This window comes from Lutra lutra, chromosome 5, assembly GCF_902655055.1.
Source record: "Lutra lutra chromosome 5, mLutLut1.2, whole genome shotgun sequence".
Lineage (NCBI taxonomy): Eukaryota > Metazoa > Chordata > Mammalia > Carnivora > Mustelidae > Lutra > Lutra lutra.
The window spans coordinates 46775953-46795368 of record NC_062282.1 but is presented as its reverse complement, the minus strand read 5'-3'; the positions used below and the strand labels follow the sequence as shown (position 1 = coordinate 46795368).

General features: G+C 40.9%; 1 protein-coding gene across 6 annotated transcripts in view; it reads left to right on the top strand.

Moving 5' to 3' along the window:
• GEMIN5 (gem nuclear organelle associated protein 5) overlaps window positions 1-17462 on the top strand; it is a 43405-nt gene extending 25943 nt beyond the window's left edge. For 2 of the 6 annotated variants that reach the window (XM_047731620.1, XM_047731618.1), the window contains exons 17-28: window positions 1301-1414; window positions 1909-2031; window positions 3206-3304; window positions 3716-3853; window positions 5504-5651; window positions 8436-8555; window positions 8959-9169; window positions 10957-11205; window positions 12688-12850; window positions 13629-14133; window positions 15463-15559; window positions 16150-17462. In XM_047731620.1, the coding sequence (XP_047587576.1) occupies window positions 1301-1414; window positions 1909-2031; window positions 3206-3304; window positions 3716-3853; window positions 5504-5651; window positions 8436-8555; window positions 8959-9169; window positions 10957-11205; window positions 12688-12850; window positions 13629-14133; window positions 15463-15559; window positions 16150-16317 (2135 nt within the window). In that variant the 3' untranslated portion in view covers window positions 16318-17462. The remainder of the gene's footprint in view (window positions 1-1300; window positions 1415-1908; window positions 2032-3205; window positions 3305-3715; window positions 3854-5503; window positions 5652-8435; window positions 8556-8958; window positions 9170-10956; window positions 11206-12687; window positions 12851-13628; window positions 14134-15462; window positions 15560-16149) is intronic. The other 4 variants (XM_047731621.1, XM_047731619.1, XM_047731624.1 and 1 more) reach the window with 3 other exon arrangements.
• The last annotated feature ends 1954 nt before the right edge of the window (window positions 17463-19416 follow it).

Here is a 19416-nt window from a genome sequence, read left to right as displayed (position 1 = left end):
AGCCAGGTCCTTACTCAGTTCAAAACTTCACTGCCTTTGACCTACTTACTGTCCCATCCCTTCAGAAACTGCATTAGTTTCTTAAAGAGTTGTTTTAAGCCTCTAAACCTCTGAAGTGTTAAAGGGAATCTGGTGGAAGCCTGGGATAGAAATAGTGAAGGTCTTCAGAAAACACTTCTTACTAACAAGGACAAGACTATGGGGCAAAGTGAAACCAGGGGCGTCTATCCACAGAAATGCATATGGGAGAAGTTTTCCCAGTCCCAGATGTCTAGGACATCTAGACAGTTACTGAAAGAAGCCACTGTTATATACAAATACCTGGCCTAGAAGCTACCACCACTCTGGAAACTCAAAAGTTCTCACCTTTCATAACTGGGTTTGTACCTAGTGTGTCTGTGTTGTTTCTGAAAAAAATATATGAGTTAGGTTCTTCTAGTTTGGTAAGCTATCATGGCAGTTAGATTTCTCACAGAACAGTTTTTCAGGGCTTTGTCCCTAATTTCTAATGTAGTCTGTTTCTAGTTTGAAGAGAAAAAGTGTTACTGGATGAAATTTTAGTACTTTAATTTTTTTTTATGTTTACCTTCAAGTTGTGGTGCCTATGACCTATTAAAATGATTAAAGAGCAGAAAGTATAAATAGAAGCAGTGACTCACGTTTAATCCTAAAATGGAATATTTGGATATGACAATTAAAATGGCCAAAGTCTATGGTACAGATACCTCCAGACCCTTTCCATCCCAAGGAATGGCTGTTGGACTCATAGTTTAGGAAAATAAAGAGCTAAAAGTTTAATGGGTTTTTTTTTTTTTTTTTTTAAGGCTCATCAGAATACCTCTTTATCACAAAATGGTTGCACAAAGTGTCCTTTACCCCTATAGATCAACAGCTGGGCTTTTTTTCTTTTTTAAAGTTCATGGTTGTGTGTTCTCAGGATTGTGACTCCATATCACATACCCTTAATATTCTCTATTGTAATTAAACATGCAATTAGTACTTTGTCATCTAAATAGATTAAGAAGTGTTGTGCCATTTGAGCAAAGTTTCAGAACTCCTGGGCCTGTGGTATAAAACTGTGGGAGCTAGAAACAACTTCTTCTTAGACCAATTAGTCAGAGTTCCTAGAATAGACAGTTTGTGAGGTGGGAAAAGGAAGACTACACGTTTCCTTTCCAAAGTATCTTCTTTTATGGAATACATAAAATCACACTTAATCCTAGTATACTTCTTAATTATTAAAAAGAACTAGATTCTGCATTGTCCTCCAAACTTTTTTTCTTTATCCCCCATGATGTAGCTTCTAGAGAACCAGTTACCTGCGCCCCGGTTTCGTTAGGCTTTGAAAAGTCAAAGGTCACTGTTAATAACAAAGTCACTTTACTGAAGAAGGAGCCACCTAAAGAGAAGCCAGGTTGGTGTCTAATGATTAAAATGTTTTGTGAAAGCACCCTCAAATACCACATGCAGCCACAAACTCCAGAGTGTTTGGTTCTTATTGTTGTTGGTTTTTTGTTGGGGTTTTTGTTTGTTTTTTTAGGTTTTACGTATTTGTTTGTTGATTTGATTGTTTCAGTTTTGGGTCATGTTTTTAAACAGCTTTAACACTTAAACAACTTTAAATACTTTTTAATGTTTTCCTGGCGAAGTGTCATTTTGCAGCTGTTGATAATGCTTCACAGGGTGTTCCCAGCGACGTGTGTGTGTGTGTGTGTGTGTGTGTGTGTGTGTGTGTGTGTGTTGTAAACACTGCCCCCAGCTAATTTAACTTGAAAGCTTTGTAAGCATAGGAATTTTTCTGATTCCCAGCAGTATCCTTTCAGTAGGTTACTGTCACTCAGTGGCCATCTAGTTTTATGATTCTGGTCAGCTCTTCTTCAGGCACTCTGTATTTTTATTACATTTCAGAATCCTTAACCAAGAAGCGAAAAGCTCGTTCCATGCTTCCACTGACTACCAGCCTGGACCACAGGTCCAAGGAGGAGCTTCATCAGGACTGTTTGGTATTAGCAACTGCAAAACACTCCAAAGGTACAAAAACAGACTTCCTTGGCCCATCTATAGTCTTCTGGGAACTAGCACATAAGAGGTGCTTGTGTATTTATTGAATGAATGTGCAAACCAGTGTCTAAAACTGTTTGTATTTCTACATTCTCTTCCAGGTTTCCCTCCCCACCCAACCGCAGTGCCAGACTCCCCATTCTGATCCACTGTCAGCACTCCCCAGTGACTTTGAGAGGCAGTGCTCTGATTTATTGTTATAAATTGAGTTGTTACCAGCCATCTACGTGCCAGAATTTGTATGATGGCTTAAATAGCTCAGCATGAGTCAATTCCTTCAACTGTGTTTTCCCCAGGAAACAGTATCTTCATGTAGGGGGAAAAAAAACAATCTTGCTTATTAGAAATATACCCAGAAGATGGCAGTTCCTTTTTTAGAATTTTGGTGGAAGTTTTTGTTTAAGAAGGTTTTTTTATTTTACTTTTGCAAAGCCCTCATTCAGTGCCTATTATTTTGATATTTGAGCAACTATTTTTTTTAATTTTGCATTTTACATATTAAAACAGGATGCATATGATAAAATGATACTCAGAGATTCAAAAAGAATGTAAATCTTTTTTATATTCCCTGATACCTACTTCTCCCATTTCCCCTTAAGGCCACACTATTACCAGTTTCTGTCTGTCTCCAGGAATATTTTATGCTCTTCTTATATACATAATCCTCTTTGGGGGACTTTTTGACGACTTCCTATAACTTAATACACCTAATATATAGTTTTAGATTATTAACCTTACTAGAAAATTGCTCATGTGACTTTTTAAAAAACAAAATGAATACTGCATCCCTCCGTGGTAGATCCTAGTGAATGTTAAGGACATTTGTTAGTTTTTTTTTGTTTTGTTTTCTACTGCATTTAAAATACATGTTGAATTTGGGATTCACTTTTTATATCCCTTTTTTCCCAAATCTTTATTTGAGCAATCTGTAAACTAAATTATCTCATTGGATTTTGCCAAGGCTGAGTTTAACAAGCTCAAAGTAGTCTCCTATTTTGCTACCCTTGTAACCAGCAGGGGTCTCTGTTAGGGTAAACAAGGTCCCAAGACTCTTCTTTTCACTCCTGAAATGGGTGTTCTGGACATACATTTGGAGAATTAGAGAGAAAACAGTAACCTCATTTTCTTTGTCTTTCTGAATTAGCAGAGCTAAACGAGGAGGTGTCTGCTGATCTGGAGGAAAGATTTCACCTGGGGCTTTTCACAGACCGGGGGGCCCTGTACAGAATGATTGAAGTCGAAGGTGAGGCAGATCCAGTCAGCATAACGCAGTCTGTCTTTATGCTTTCCTAACTCCTTATCCATATCTCTATTATGACTGTCATCCTGGAACATCCTAATGGCTCATTTTACATGTCAGCTAACTAGGTTTTGAGCTCCCTGGTCTGCACATTCCTATACACCCCTCGCATCTGTCATAGGTCCTGGAACATACAGCGGTCACTGTGAACATAAGTGAAAGTGAGCGGGTGGACGAGGGACTGAGTGGGCCTCACACCACATTATGAACACTCTGGGCGATGACTTTCCCATCAGCTGGCAACAGCCTATTCTAGGAGTTTGTTCCTCTTTCATCCGGCCTTTCTTACTCTAGAAGTCTGTGTAGACAGAGGTTTCTGAAACATTTTCCCAACATTCTCTCTCCTCCAAACAGGAAAAGGTCACTTGGAAAATGGCCACCCCGAGTTATTTCACCAGCTTATGCTTTGGAAAGGAGATCTAAAAGGTGTTCTTCAGACTGCCGCAGAGAGAGGGGAGCTGACAGACAGTCTTGTGGCTATGGCGCCAGTTGGTATGTTATTCGCAACAATGGTTCTTTCACCTTGAGGTTAAGTCCGCTAAAGATGGACACTCTTCCAGCGCCTGGGTGGCTCAGTCAGTTAAGTGTCTGCCTTCAGCTCAGGTCATGATCTTGGGGTCCTGGGATAGAGCCCCACATCAGGCTCCCTGCTCCACTGGGCGTCTGCTTCTCCTTCTCCCTTTACAACCCCACCCCCAACCCTGGGCTCATGCTCTCTCACACACACTCTCTCTCAAATAAATAAAATCTTTTAAAAAGATGAACCCTCTCTTGCAGGACAGTTTGGCCATGTCTAATAACCTTAACTTAGCAATTCTAAGTGTGGGGATTAACCATACTCACACATGCAAAATGGCAGGTATACACGGGCGATCATTATAGCAGTATTTGTAATAGCAAAAGATCACAAGAACCTCTCTGTCCATCAGGAAGAGACCGGTTAAATCTCATACCTCTAGACAGTAGGAGCTCCTATGAAAGAATGAGGCAACTCTGTGCATTCTAATATGGAACGGAGCTCCAAAGTGTAGTAAGTGAAAAGAGTCAAAGTGTAGATGCACAACAATATTTACTACTCTGTCATTTATATTTAAATGTGTCTTCACAGACTATTTCAAAAAGGTTTCAAAAGAAACTAAAAATAATGGTTTTCTTCAGGGAAAGAAATCTGGACGAGTTTGGGTGGGGAGATGCCAGGATAACAAGGAAAGCTTTTATGCCATGCCCAGTTTTTAACTGTATTCAAGTATACCATATAGAGAGAGAGAGAGAGAAGTACACAGGTCATTGTCGTGACTGACAATGAATTTCGCAAACTTGAATACACCCTTAAAACCGGCACCCATGGGGCGCCTGGGTGGCTCAGTGGGTTAAAGCCTCTGCCTTCGGCTGGGGTCATGATCCCAGGGTCCTGGGATTGAGCCCCATGTCGGGCTCTCTGCTCCGCGGGGAGCCTGCTTCCCCCCCCCTCTCTCTCTGCCTGCCTCTCTTACTGCTTGTGATCTCTGTCTGTCAAATAAATAAATAAAATCTTAATTAAAAAAAAAAAAAACCCGGCACCCATATCAAGAAGTGTAACACTACCAGCATGCTGTAAGTTTCTCTCATGCTGCTTTTCAGTCAGTCTCCACACACCCCAACAAGGGTAATCATTGTCCTGACATCCATACTCTTATACCTTTTGAATTTTACACTATTTTGTATGTGTTATATAATCAAAGAAAAAATTGATGGTTGTTTTTTTTTAAAGATTTTATTTATTTATTTGACAGAGAGAAATCACAAGTAAGCAGAGAGGCAGGCAGAGAGAGAGGAGGAAGCAGGCTCCCCGCTGAGCAGAAAGCCCGACGTGGGGCTCGAACCCAGGACCTGGGATCATGACCTGAGCCGAAGGCAGCGGCTTAACCCACTGAGCCACCCAGGCGCCCCCAAAATTGATGTTTTAAAAAGTGGAATTTGGGAAAGTAGATGAAGCAGGGGATCTGTAATGGCAACTCAATTAGAATCTAAATGTTGTACTTAATGCAGTTACTAAAACAAAAGAATTTTCGACCCAGATGTCTGTATGTACTTTTTTTTTCCCCCTTAACCTAATTTTTATTCAACCACCTTTTTTTTTTTTTTTTTTTTTTTTTTTTAAAGCCGGCTACCATGTGTGGCTGTGGGCCGTGGAAGCTTTTGCCAAACAGCTGTGTTTTCAAGATCAGTATGTCAAGGCTGCCTCTCACCTACTTTCTATCCACAAAGTATATGAAGCTGTAGAGCTGCTCAAGTCAAATCATTTCTACAGGTTTGTATGACCCTGCAGTTGAACCAATAGCTGGACAAAATGTGAAATTTATCTGCTAAACAGCTCTGCTTACTGATAACCAGCACAAACCTCGTTTTGTAATTAAACATCTCAAACATACAGAAATATGCATATACTAGTTTAACAAGCATTAATGCACCCACAACCTGTACTCAACAAATGTTAATTTTTATCAGTGTTTGCCACTGTTGTTTTTTCAGAACTTCTTTATCCCTAAAGTAACACAAATAGAGAAAACAGTGTAAGACAGGTGGGACAGGATCTTGCCAACCACCCCATAAAGCTCTCCGTGCCCCCAGTTTTAAGTATAACATTCCAGATTTGGTTGAATTGCCTTTCTCCAATTCTGTCCTCATCCCTTCTCTAGAAATACCACTCTCCTGAGATTGGTATGAATCCTCCCTATCCACGTTCTTACACTTCCACTATAATAACATTTGTAAGTAGTGACAAACAAAAGAAATGGAATATTTTTTTGTAAACAGCATACAACTGGGTCTTGTTTTTATCCAGTCAGATGGTTTCTTTTAATTGGAGTGCGTAAGCCATTTACAATTAATGTAAATATTAGTGCGATTAAAATTTACCATCTTGCTACTTGTCCCATTGTTTGTTCATTTTGTCTTTTCCTGCTTTCTTTTGAGTCAATTGAATATTTTTTAATCTCTGGTTTATTAGCTGTACTCCTATTCATTTATTTTATGGTGGCTTGATAGCTTGTGATGATTAGCATTTTTAATTTATCACAGTTCACTTTCAAGTAGTATTTTATTACTTCTTATAGACAATGTGTTTCTTTCCTTCCTCCCTGTCCTTTCTGCTGTTGTCATGTATTTGACATGTTACAGCCTCACATTACACTATTAGAAGTTTTGCTTTAACCTGTCATCTTTTTTTAACCATCTTTTTATATAATTTTTTATTAATTTTAAAATGCTTTTTTAAATATTTGCCCATATATGTATTTCCAGCATTTTTCATTCTCTTATATAGGTCCAAGGTTCTAATTGCTATCAGCTCCTTCTTGACCTGAACAAGATCTTCACTCTTGTAGTGTGATTCTTCTGGAAACCAATTCCATCAATTTGTTTGTCTATAAAAGCCTTTAATTTTGCTTCATTTTAAAGGATCTTCCTCTGGCAGTTTTTGTCTTTCACAGCATCAAAGATGACATTGTTTTCTCTTATGTTGGTTTTGACTTGACTATTGCATTTAATCTCACCTTTTTATATAGGAACTATGTTATTTTTCTCTTACTGTTTTTAGGACTTTCTCCATCACTGATTTTCAGTCTTTTGATGTGATGGCTTTAAAGAGACTTTCTTTTTCTTTATTCTGTCTTGGTGTGTCTTCCTTTAGAGCGAGTCGAACTCTGTTTTAGAGAGCATTAAAGTTGCTATGGACCTGGGGAGCCTGGGTGGCTCAGTCGGCTAAGCAGCTGACTTCAGCTCAGGTGGTGATTGTGGGGTCCTGGGATCGAGCCCCATGTCGGGGTTCCCTGCTCAGTGAGGAGTCTGCTTCTCCCTCTCCCTCTGCCCCTCCCACAGCTCGTGCTCGCTCACTCGCTCACTCACTCACTCCTTCAAATAAATAAATAAAATCTTTAAAATTTGCTCTGGATCAGCTTGATCTTTCCATGGCTTTCTTAGGACAAGTTTAGGGAAATCTGTACTCTAGAAGTGGTTTGTCCTTCTACCTTCTGCTGTCTTTACTGAATGCCTTGTGTATTCAACAAATCAGAACTCAGATGTCTGGCTGGTCAAAACACAAAAGTCCCCAAGGCCCCGAAGTGAGCTCTGGGAATTACTGAGCTTACACTTCCCTGGTTGGTCTTTGTCTAGCCTTGAAGAGTTTCCTACACATGTATGGCCTTTGTGTTTAGCCAAAGACTCCATGGGATCCGCAAACAGAGTTCTATAGACCCTTCTCTGGACAGCTTCTTCCTTCCTATCATCCTGGCCCTCAAATTCCAATTGCTTTGTCTCTCCTCCACTTGATGAGACTGCTGAGGCTCTGCTGGGGTTCCCTATAGGAAGATGGCTGCAGGGGGTCCCTGACAGGGCTCATGTCCTTGGTTCCCCTCTCTCCAGGATGACAGTCCTGTGCTGTCTGGTGCCCAGTGTCTGAAAAAAATACATATTTTGTCTAGTTTTGTGGCAGGAGGGTAAGTCTGGTCCCTGTTACTCCATCATGGCTACAGGTGGTTGTCTCAAAATACCTCTTGAACATCCCTCTGCCTAGATCAACTTAATCCAAAATATTTCAATTCCAGCTACAACTTTGTTGGTGTAACTCAGAAGTTGTATGTCACCTGGAAAATATTAGCTCACAGAATTATATAGATACTCCAAATGTCAACACATTTCATTATAAAATATCCCCCCAAAAAAGTCACATTCTTTAATATCACCATCAGTGTCTTCAGAATCTTTAACTTTTGGGAAGTGATCAGGCCACAGCAGCAGGCACCGATTTCCTAAAATTCTAGTTTTCACTTGAAAGCTCAAATTTTATCACTGGCAACAGTATAGGTGGTGGTTTTCTGTGAAGTGACAGGACTTGGGGACCCCCAGGAATCCACAGACCACACTTTAAGAACTGCTGACCTAGGGAAAGAAGTAAGCTCAGCATGTGGTTTTAATCTTACGTAAGGCAGGAAAACGGTTTTTCATAGGCTCTTGGAACTTTTGAACAATACAAGAGGGACAGTTTGTCCTATCTTCTAGCCTTTTCAAATTGGCCAATATCTGTTCTTGCCTCTAGGGAAGCTATTGCAGTTGCCAAGGCCCGACTGCGCCCAGAGGACCCGATCCTGAAGGACCTGTACCTCACCTGGGGAGCCATCCTGGAAAAAGATGGCCATTATGCTGTAGCCGCCAAATGGTAAGCCTGAGGGAACAGGCATGAATCTGAACTACAGAGGAGCAGGATAAGAACAGTAAGTGAAGGGCGGGTGGGGGTGGTAAAGTGACTAGAAAATAAAAAGGCATGTGTATTAAACCCAGCTTCGTAAGATTCATCAGGACCTGCCTCCTTAGTATTTCTTTGAATCGCCGTAACTATTCAGGAAACCTCAGTAGCAGACTCAGGAGGTCCCCTTCTTCTAGTGATGTCTTTACCATCAAACAGAGAAACTGGAAGGGAATGAAGACTCTTCAGTTCAGCAAATGTTGAGGTTCCTTTATGTCCTTATCACATGTGATGCTGTCACTCATCCTGTGTATGGCAGTGGAAGAGGGAACAGAGATCTGCTTGTGACACGTTGGGGTTTTCTTCTCTATCACAGCTATTTAGGGGCTGCTTCTGCTTACGATGCAGCCAAAGTTTTGTCCAAGAAGGGGGACGCAGCATCACTTAAGACGGCTGCGGAGTTGGCTTCAATTGTAGGAGAGAATGAGTTGTCCTCTTCCCTGGCTCTCCGCTGTGCCCAGGAGCTGCTTTTGGCCAGGAACTGGGTGGGAGCCCAGGAAGCCCTGAAGCTCCATGAAAGTCTAAAGGTCAGTCTGTTACTGTATCTCCTGGTATTTAAGAGGGAAGGGCCCCAAGTCCTTTTCTAGTTCAATTCCGAATTAATAACCCAGTTGAACAAGCTATACCAATTAGGCAGGTCTCCTCAGAAGTGTCTAGCAAGCCCTGGCCCTACTATCCCGTGGAAGTACCGTGGCTTGTCAGTTGCCGTATTCAAAGAGAGAACGTGATCATTCGCAGTGATTCTCCTCCCTTAGCAGTTTGTGTACAACGTGTATGAGTAGACTTGAGTTCGCTCAGCCCCTGGGCTCTGGTCTGGTGTTTCTTCGTTGGTGTCATCAGGTCTTCTTTGAAGAGGGAGTGGAAGAGGGATTAACATCTGACCGAAATCATGGCTCTGTCATTGCACTCCATGTTAGCTTTAACCCATAAAGAAGTGTGGTAAAATCAGTATTTTGTTAAGTGTCTACTTTATCCCTTTCTGGTTAAAAATGAGTAATTTACCACTCAAAACCGAGATTACTTTAAAAGCATCAGCACTCTCAATTTCCGAAACACATAAACATTTGGTCCATTTTAGACAACTTTGCTGGCCAGATACTAATATGAACTTTGTAAATTCCTCTTTCCCTAGTAGAGTTACTGGGCCTAAAGACAGTTCCTAGCTAAATATTCATAGCCCAAGAAAAACAGTAGCCTTCTGGGAACTGCAAAATAAAAACGGAGGCAAAAGTAGTATACCCTCAAAGATAGTGTCATTTGGTGTATTATTTATAAAGTGACCAAATCTTGAGAGAGTTTAATTTGTCCATTAAAAAAAAAAAAAAAAAAGGGACGCCTGGGTGGCTCAGTTGGTTAAGCAGCTGCCTTCGGCTCAGGTCATGATCCCAGCGTCCTGGGATCGAGTCCCACATCGGGCTCCTTGCTCATCTGGGAGCCTGCTTCTCCCTCTGCCTCTGCCTGCCATTCTGTCTGCCTGTGCTTGCTCTCTCTCCCTCTCTCTCTCTGACAAATAAATAAATAAAATCTTTAAAAAAAAAAAAAAAAAAGTTTCCAAAAATGGTTATTTAGCATTTCTTTTTTTCTCTTAAGCAGCATTCTTATCAAAGCAAGAAAACCTTCAACCTTATGCTAAATGCTGTTGTGATAATGATGAGGCTATTTTGGCTCATCAACAGAGGCCTTCCCAAGCCTAACTGAGAAGATATTATAAGGGTACACACGAATCTCGTGGAAACTGAAAGCCTAGCAAAAAGATTGATTTTCATCTAGGGCTTCTCTCTAAGCTCTAATCCTCTTCTATAAGAGCTTCTTCTCTTCCAGCTGACTCCCTCTTAAACCTGCTGAGACAGGCTGCCTTAACTACCCCAACCCTCAGAATTACACAGCTTATCTGCTCTAGCCCCTTCTGCCCATTACACTTTACTTCTGTATCCCTTAATCTAAAGTTTGGGCAGGGGCTAAGAACTGGATGAATTCAGGCCATCTTTTCTCAAACTGGGCCACAAGTCTTAGATGGCTGGCCAGCATGTGGTTTACGTTATAGTAGTCAGAGCTACAGTTGGGGTTCTGTGTTATAAAAATGTTTGCTTGGGTCCCGGATACTTCAAGGATCCCTGCAACGGCGTCTGGAAAAATGTCTATTAGATCACATCCTTTCCCCCCTCACTCATGACTCACAGTGGCCAGAGGCAGCCCACGAAGGGGTTTGGTTGCTACAGATGTAATGGGGAACACACTGAGAAACGGAGAGCTCTCGAGACAATCAGGCACTCCCGCTGCCTAACAGTTCCTGTCCTTTGTTGTTGGGTTCCAGGGACAGAGACTGGTGTTTTGCCTTCTTGAGCTACTGTCCAAGCACCTGGAGGAAAGGCAGCTTTTAGAAGCCAAAAGCTCTTCCTACAACGCCTGGGCTACAGGCACTGCAGGGCCCTTCGTGGAGAGGGTGACCGCTGTATGGAAGAACACCTTCAGCCTGGAGAGCCCAGAGCAGTACCAGGCAGCCCTGCAGCAACTGCAGAGTATCAAGTACCCATCAGCTACAAATAACACTCCCTCCAAACAGGTACCCTGTCTGCACTCCAGTAAGACTTCCGTAGTCCATGTCCAGCATAATAAGGAAACAAGCTGAATGCCAGTTTGTGGTTCAGAAAAGACCAAGGCAGGCCAGGCAACCTGGAAAGATCTCTCCAGACTGATGAAAGCCCTTTGGCTTTGAAGTTAGTCTTGCTCAATCTTCTCTTAAAAAAAAAAAAAAAAATTAGAAAAAGTCTAAAAATACAGAAAAGTGTAGAGAAAAATAGAATACCCATCAATCAGAATTAACAGATGGTCCCATTTTGTCAGTTTTGCTTCATAGTTTTCTGGTTTTGTTTTGTATGTACTAGTTTTTAGGAAAAGAAATACAGTAAGGTTGAAGTTCCTGGTACCTGTTCCCCTTTGCTAGCTCACCAGAGGCAGCCCCTAAGCCAGGCCATATGTATTTTGTACCTTACTTATTTCAGTGAGCCGTTGGTAAAATCACTCCATATTGATGGAAGGAGATAAAGTTGATCCACTGTAACAGCTGTACCCATGCTATAAATAGATACCAGTTTATCTACTTGTTCTTTGGAAAATGAGGGCACAGTATTTATGAGAAACAAGACTTCCTCAAATGATACATAGCACTTTGCGAAACAGTCTGGCAGTTTCTTATGAAGTTAAACATAGACATGCTCAATGGCCCAGCATTCCCACTGCCTAGATATCTCACTAAAAGAGAGGAAATCAGGTATCCGCACATACTTGTACACAAATGTCCGTTGCAGCTTAGTTCACAACAACCAAAAATGAGAAACAACCCAAATGTCCATCAGCTGGTGAATGGATATGCAGACTATGTTATATTCCTATAGTGGAATACTATGCAGCCCTAAAAAGGACCGAACTAGTGACCTACAGCTACTATCAGCAAATCCTGAGACTGTTATGACAAGTGGAAGAAGGAAGACACAAAAGACTGTATACTCTGGGGTTATATTTATATGAATTCAAGAAAAGACAAAATTTATATGGTCAAAACCAGATCAGTGGTTGTTGGGTTAGGGAGAGGAGAGTGCGTGCAGAGGGGTACACGGGGATATTTTACAATGATGAAAATGTTCTAGGTTTTGATGGTGGTGGTGATTGTAGCATTTATATCTATACTGATAGATGTATTTATCAAAACTCATCAAATTGCTCACTATAAATTTTAATTATACTCCACTTGATTGGTTGAATTATAGCTCTTAGTTCCAAAACTCAGTTTTTGTTTTAATTAAATACAAATGTCAAGGCATTTTTTTTTTTTTTTAGCATGAACAGACTTTGACACCAGACAAGGTATGTTACTATGCAACTAGGTAGGAAAGTTTCTCAGATACGGAAGCAAAAATGGGTGGTGGAGATATGAGGAGCTTTCTTAAACGTACATTGTCTGTACTTTGTCCAAGTGCAGTCGGTAGGAATATTCTGGTATCATCCCTGGAGAATGTTTAACTGAAACTCTGGCTCCTCCCTCCAGCTTCTGCTTCACATTTGCCATGACCTGACGTTGGCAGTGCTGAGCCAGCAGGTGGCCTCCTGGGACGCAGCTGTGGAAGCCCTGCTTCGGGCTGTGGTCCGGAGCTACGACTCGGGAAACTTCACCATCATGCAGGAAGTGCACTCAGCCTTTCTTCCTGAGGGTAAATGACCCCCACTTCTGCTGGGGCATGCCTACTAATGGATGATAAAACCACCACCAATGGTGTGGCACCAGCATGACATACATCACTGAAAGAGACCAGCCAGCTATGTCATTTAGCACCAAGTTTGAATTCTCTTACCCAAGCTCCCAAGAGGTAGCCAGAATGACTGAGCTGTCTTCCTTTACCTGGCCCTACCTGCCTTATCTACCACACTGTCGTCTATAAATTCTCCTACACAGTTTGAGAGAAATAGTAATGTGTTCACCAGTCAGTTAAGAATGGAAAAGCTCATGGGGTGCTTGGCTGGCTCAGTCGGAGGAGCATGCAACTCTTGATCTGAGGATTATAACTTTGAGCCCCACACTGGGTGTAGAGAAACATTTAAAACAAATAAACGAATGAATTTAAAAAGAAAAAAAAAAAGAATAGAGAAGCACAGCAGAAAGATATTCTTTGAGCTGCATAGTCACTAAACTAAATCACTGTGATTTTTCAGAAACATAGTGGGATACTACCCCCGCCCAGAGCTTTCATAGGAGGATGGATTATTTTTTCTATAATGCTTTGACACATAGACTACAGCAACAAGAATACTGTCCTAGGTCATGAGATGTTTAGCTCTGGTTGACTTTTGGTGACGGGCATGCGGTCCCATGGATCACGGCTGTCCTTTATTGAGATCCTCTCCGTGGGTGATAGCAAACATAAGGGGAGGGGCCAGATTTCTAGCAGATAAAGAAACACACAACCCTAAATCCTTTTCTTCTTCTTCTAGGCTGTGACCATCTAAAACACAAACTGGGTGAACCTCAGTCCCCCATCACACCAGCTTTCAAAAGTTTGGAGGCCTTTTATATTTATGGACACCTGTATGAATTTTGGTGGTCTCTCTCCAGGCATTGCCCCAAATCCGGTATTTGGGTAAGAGCTGCTCACAGAAGGACAACCTCTGTTGAGCAAAGCCAGCAGATAAACAATGCCACCCCTGAAGAAACGGACTCCAGAGATTCTCAGCCAGAGCCAAACAGGCCTCCAGAATTAGATGTGAGACTCACAGAAGAAAGCAAGCAAATGCTAATCACTTGTAAAGAGCTCTTTTCAGAAAAGCACGCCAGTCTCCAAAACTCACAGAGAACCGTTGCTGAAGTCCAAGAGACCTTGGCAGAAATGATCCGCCAACACCAGAAGAGTCAAGTCTGTAAATCTACAACAAACGGTCCTGATAAGAATGAATCTGAGCAGGCAGCAGAACAGTCCCTCTCTAGTCCTCAGAACGAGTGGTAAGTGATGAGTCGGTAAAAGGTGGAATTGGAAATACCCTGCTGAGTTCCCACATTATCATCAGATAAAAATCAGCACATGATGAGTCTGATGAGGTCACTTGCCAGCACCATAATGTAGCATGCACCGGCCTCCGAGTCCAACCTGGGGTTCTAATCCTGGCTCTGCCAAGTGACCTCAGGCAAGATTCTTAATGTTCCTGAACTTTCGTTCCTTCATCCATAATTGGGCGTACCTACTCCTACCTCGCTTGTTGGGGCAATTAAATGAAATCAAGAATAATGTCAGTAACAGTAGGACAGACAATAAAATCCTACCTTTGAGCAAAAAGTAGATTCCCCCCCCCAAAATTAATCATGTAAAGTGGGGAATTGAATTATGACATCATTAATGAAAACCAGTTTTTCAACCATTCTGTGCTATCCCAGAAAATACACAAAAAGGGTAGCGTACAAAAGTACATGCTGAATTGAGAAAATCCCAAGTGATCAGAATGCTGTAGCCCCCTAATTTCTTTTGAACACAGGGGCCAGGTGGATGACAGGAGCCAGTCACCAATCACTGTAAAGATCATCTGCACTGTTACAGGGCCTTCTGCCTTGGGCATTTGTAGTGATTAACAGTTACTGATTGGTTATTATACTGAGTGCCTTTTACATAGATAGTCTCCCAAACAAGGCTTAAAACATAGTAATCAGTACCGTTAATAAACTGATAACTGATACTTGTATTGGTAACTGAAAAAAAATTAAGTTTTGAATCCCTTATACCTTTATTGCTGTATAAACACTGCCGTGGGCTTGGGGGGAGGCTCCCACTGAAATCTTGAGTCAAGAGTTTTGAGTCACTTCTCCAGTAAGCCACCACACTCTAGGCAGCTTTAGGCTTGGTTTTAGTAACAAGAAAAACACTAAAAAGTTCTCCAGCCTTTGCAGCTCTTAACCTCTGAATCACGTGACTCCTTTAACAAGCTTAAGACACTCTTCCCGGAAAAATGTGCATCCATACACCTACGATTAGGAGCCCCAGCTATGTCTAACTGGTCCCCAGAGAAATCCAGGCTTTCTGCACTTGGCTGCAGAACTGAATCCCCTCGAGATCCTAAACTTTCATTAGAGCTATGTGTCTGAGAAGTGGGGATTTGGAAAATAGTGAGGAATGGTATTGCATTTTGAAAACTTAACATCACATTAAATTCCCTCCTCTTGACCTTTGTATTAAAGACAAGAGATAAGACCCAGATGACAAAAGAATTTTACTTACAGGATAACAGCTAAAAGTTCCGTGGGGCACGGCATATGACTTATACTTTTTTTTATTATTACTAGTAAAGAAGAAAAAAATCAGCCACTTTCTCTGCCTGAATTAACCAAAAGGCTTACAGAGGCAAATGAGAAAATAGCTAAATTTCCTGAGAGTGTTAAGGTAAGATTTATAGCAGTTCACTTGGTAAAACATGATTTTTTATATTATCAATTGACTATACCAAATTCTTTAAGGTCATCTGATTCTCTGTACCATTTCTGAAGTCTCTTCACATCTGTATATGCTTAAAAGTTTAGGATCTCATTGTGTCTGGTTAACTAAAATGTTTTGTGAGAATAGGATTATTGACAACACACGCAATTTTATACCTCATTCTTTAGCAAAATGGAACAAATTTTGGAATTGGGAGGTAAAATAAAAATTAGTACCATGTATTTGATAACTAACAGATGGACTGGGTGTATTTGAATGTGGCCGTGCCATTAAAGGAGAACCATGATTTAAATTAATTGAATAGGGCTCTAGAGACAGATTCTTTCATTTGAGAAAGGATATCCCAGTAACCATCCCAGTAACCATCCCAGTTTTGATTATCCTCTATCCTTAGAGTAACTGATGAAGAGCCTTATAAGGGAAATGGCTCAGTCATGCCTGAGAAGTACCACTAGATGAGACTTTGAATTGCTGGTGCCTCTAAGCAGGTATATGTGGCTCTTTTGTAAATGCTTCCTTCCCGTGTCATCTTTCAGATCTGGCCCTTCCCCGATGTGCTGGAGTGCTGCCTTATCCTGCTTCACATTGGGTCCCAGTGTCCTGGCAGCGTGACCCAAGACATGCAGCAACAGGCCCAAGAGCTCCTTCAGAAATACGGCAACACTAAAGTTTACAAAAGATACTGTGAGACCTTCTGCACGTGAATTTTCAAGGACCTCTAAGAAAACTGTGCCAAATTCAAAACGTATGACACCCTTCATCTCTACAGTTATACCATGCCAGACATTCACTCTCATCCCTAGGTGTTTTTGCAGTGATCGAAATAATACAAATGAGGGTCAAGTTTGAATGGACGCTGTTCTACCTTACACATTGTGGAATCAGACTTTGGACTCAACTGTGGTTTCCTACTGGAGCAAGGATCATGAAAAGCCAGCAGTAGGTTTTCAGAATTAACACCTGCAATGTGATCTTTGGTCAACTCTAAAGCCTTATGTAGGTTTCACCCAAAGAAGAGAAACTTTTTAATTACCCAAAGTGTTATGTTCTTAAACACAAGCTACCTTTATAAATACTTCACCTGATGGTAAACATGTCATTCTTGTTGGAGACAGAATTGCTACATTTTATGCCTTGGTATCATCTTTCTTAACTTTTTTGTTAATATGAGTTCTCCCCTTCTGTTCTTTTGAAGACTTCACTTAGAATGTGAAATAGGCCTTTACCCATCATGTTGACTCTACCAGCCATCTGAACTTTAGGTCAAAAATTTGGTTTTATTGTTTTTTGTCACTGCTTATTTGAACAAATCATTTACTAAAGCATTAGAAGAACAAATAACTAAAACAATGTGTCTTATCCCTTCAGTTTTATAAAACGAAATGGTGATCAAAAGAGCTCAGGAAGAAATTACTGTTTCAGTGGCTTGTAATCTTTTCTGGATCACAGGACCCTTTGAGAATCAAAACCACAGACAGTCTTTGAAGGAAAATTAATAATTCTGCATATATAACTTTTGGATCAGTGGACTCCAACTTCAGCATAATGGGACCCTATATACTATTTAATTATAAAACCTGTTCATTACCCCCCCTCCGTTATTGAGCATCCTCTTGAACAATGTCAGAAAGAGATGTTTCTGTAATATCCCAGTTGCTGGGGCATAAAAATCAGATAGTCTGGTGTAGGGCTGGGAGGGAACACTCTTTCCCAATAGTATAACTATCTTCTTTTGGGATTCATTGTGAAAACTTTTCTGCTTGAATGTCCGGTTTATTTTTCAATTATTTTCTAAGTTGGGATTGTTGTGGCAGCAAGAATAAAATTCATTAACAGAAACTCTTAGAAGGAAAGAGTTTAAGAGACCATTATTTAAAGATCTGGCTGACCAGGGGTTTTGTTTGTTTTAATTAGACCTACCTTTAGGGCGCCTGGCTGGCTCAGTGGGTTAATAAGCCTCTGCCTTCGGCTCAGGTCATGATCCCAGAGTCCTGGGATTGAGGCTCACATCGTGTTCTCTGCTCAGCCTCTCTGCCTACTTGTTGATCTCTCTCTCTCTCAAATAAATAAATAAAATCTTTAAAAAAAAAAAATTAGACCTAGCTTTAGAATTTAAAAATGCTAAACCCCAAAAAACAAATATTATAGAACTTAGATCCTCCTGATTCTTTACAGTTACTTGAACTTGAGGAAGAAGATGCATTGTTACTAGGGATAGAAAATCTTGGTTGCAAAGATTATACACAGGCATGGCTATGTGGCGAAGTAGATACCAGCTCTACAGTCTTCACTGAAATGAACAAATGCTTCACTTGCAGAGACAGAAAAATATTTATTCCCCTCCACTTAAAGAACAGTACTATTAAACTAGAAATTCTAAACTCCTTCACAGTTTATTAGAACCATCATCTGTTCTTAGAGGATTCATACATACTCCTCAATTACTGCTTTAGTAAGAACAAGAGTTACTACTAGACAACTAAGCAATAAACTACCCAGAACAGAAGTGACAAGATTCCATTTACTCCCAAATTCTTTCCCATATTAGATAATGTAGTTAAGCCACTTCCAATTTGAATAAATGGTTTTCATTTCTATCTCCCTAATTATCAGAACCACAAAGAGCCAAAGCACTGAGGAGGTCACTCAAGCTAAGTAGATGCCAATAGGCAAATGAAGAATTAGTGTTGGTCGTTTACCCAATCCAAACCTTCTAATACAAACCACCACCTCGTTAATCAGATGATTGCTCTCACCTCCCACTGCCTCTCAATCTGCTCTTATTACTGATTCTCCATTCTTCATATACCAATGACAAGTCCAAATTACAAAGCAAATTTTATCAACTTCCTGTTTTAAAAAATTATTTCACTACTGTCCCACTGTAAGTGGAATAAAAAAATTATTTCAGCACTTCCCTATTGTTAGTGGAAAAAAGATCACCTTGCAGGGCTTCCAAGGCCCTGCCTGATACTAGCGTTTACCTCTTAGCCTCTTTTTACACACTCCACCTTGTTTCTAGAGTCCTCCCACACGGGTCTCTTAGGCTGCAGTAACCTACCGGTTTTTCTTGTCATCTCAGTAGTTTTGCCCATGTTGTTCTTTTGCCTGGTCCATTCTTACCCATCTCTTAGATCTCAGCTTAAGTGTTCCTTCTCCAGAGACTGTCCCTGAACCTCAACCTAAAGGACATCAGTGTCCTGTACTTTACAGGTCACAAATTGTACTTTCGTGAATTAAGTACTCTTTGGCTACACAGACTGTAAACTCCAGCGAGGGTAGAGATTGTCTTCCGTGTGCTTTTTTATTCCTAGCTCCTATTTGCAGTGTCTCGATCTAGTAGGTGTACAGTGGAAACTTATGGACTAAGGAAATTGAAAGAATATTAACAGCTTAGATTTAAGACTCAAACTGAGCTCATTCATACTGGCACTAGCTGACAATTAGGCTTGTAGTTGATAGCCTTACTAGTAACCAGAAGACAAATTTAATAACTTTTGGCAATTTATGTGGAGGGGCTTGAATTTACCCATGATTAGCATTCCCTGGTTACCCTCTACAGGACCATCCCTTTCTGAGCATAACCACTAACAAAGTCCTACATGTGCTCATGTATACAAAGTTCTTGCCAATTCTACCGGAGGTGTGCCCTTTCTTTAGCAACACCTTAATGAACTGTCTTATCCCTCCCACACAGTGACCAAATCCCCGGCTCAACAATGAGTTAGTTCAACCATTCATCTCAACATTTCTCCTGACATACAAATCTGTCAACTGTGGCAAAGATAAATTCCCTATCTGAA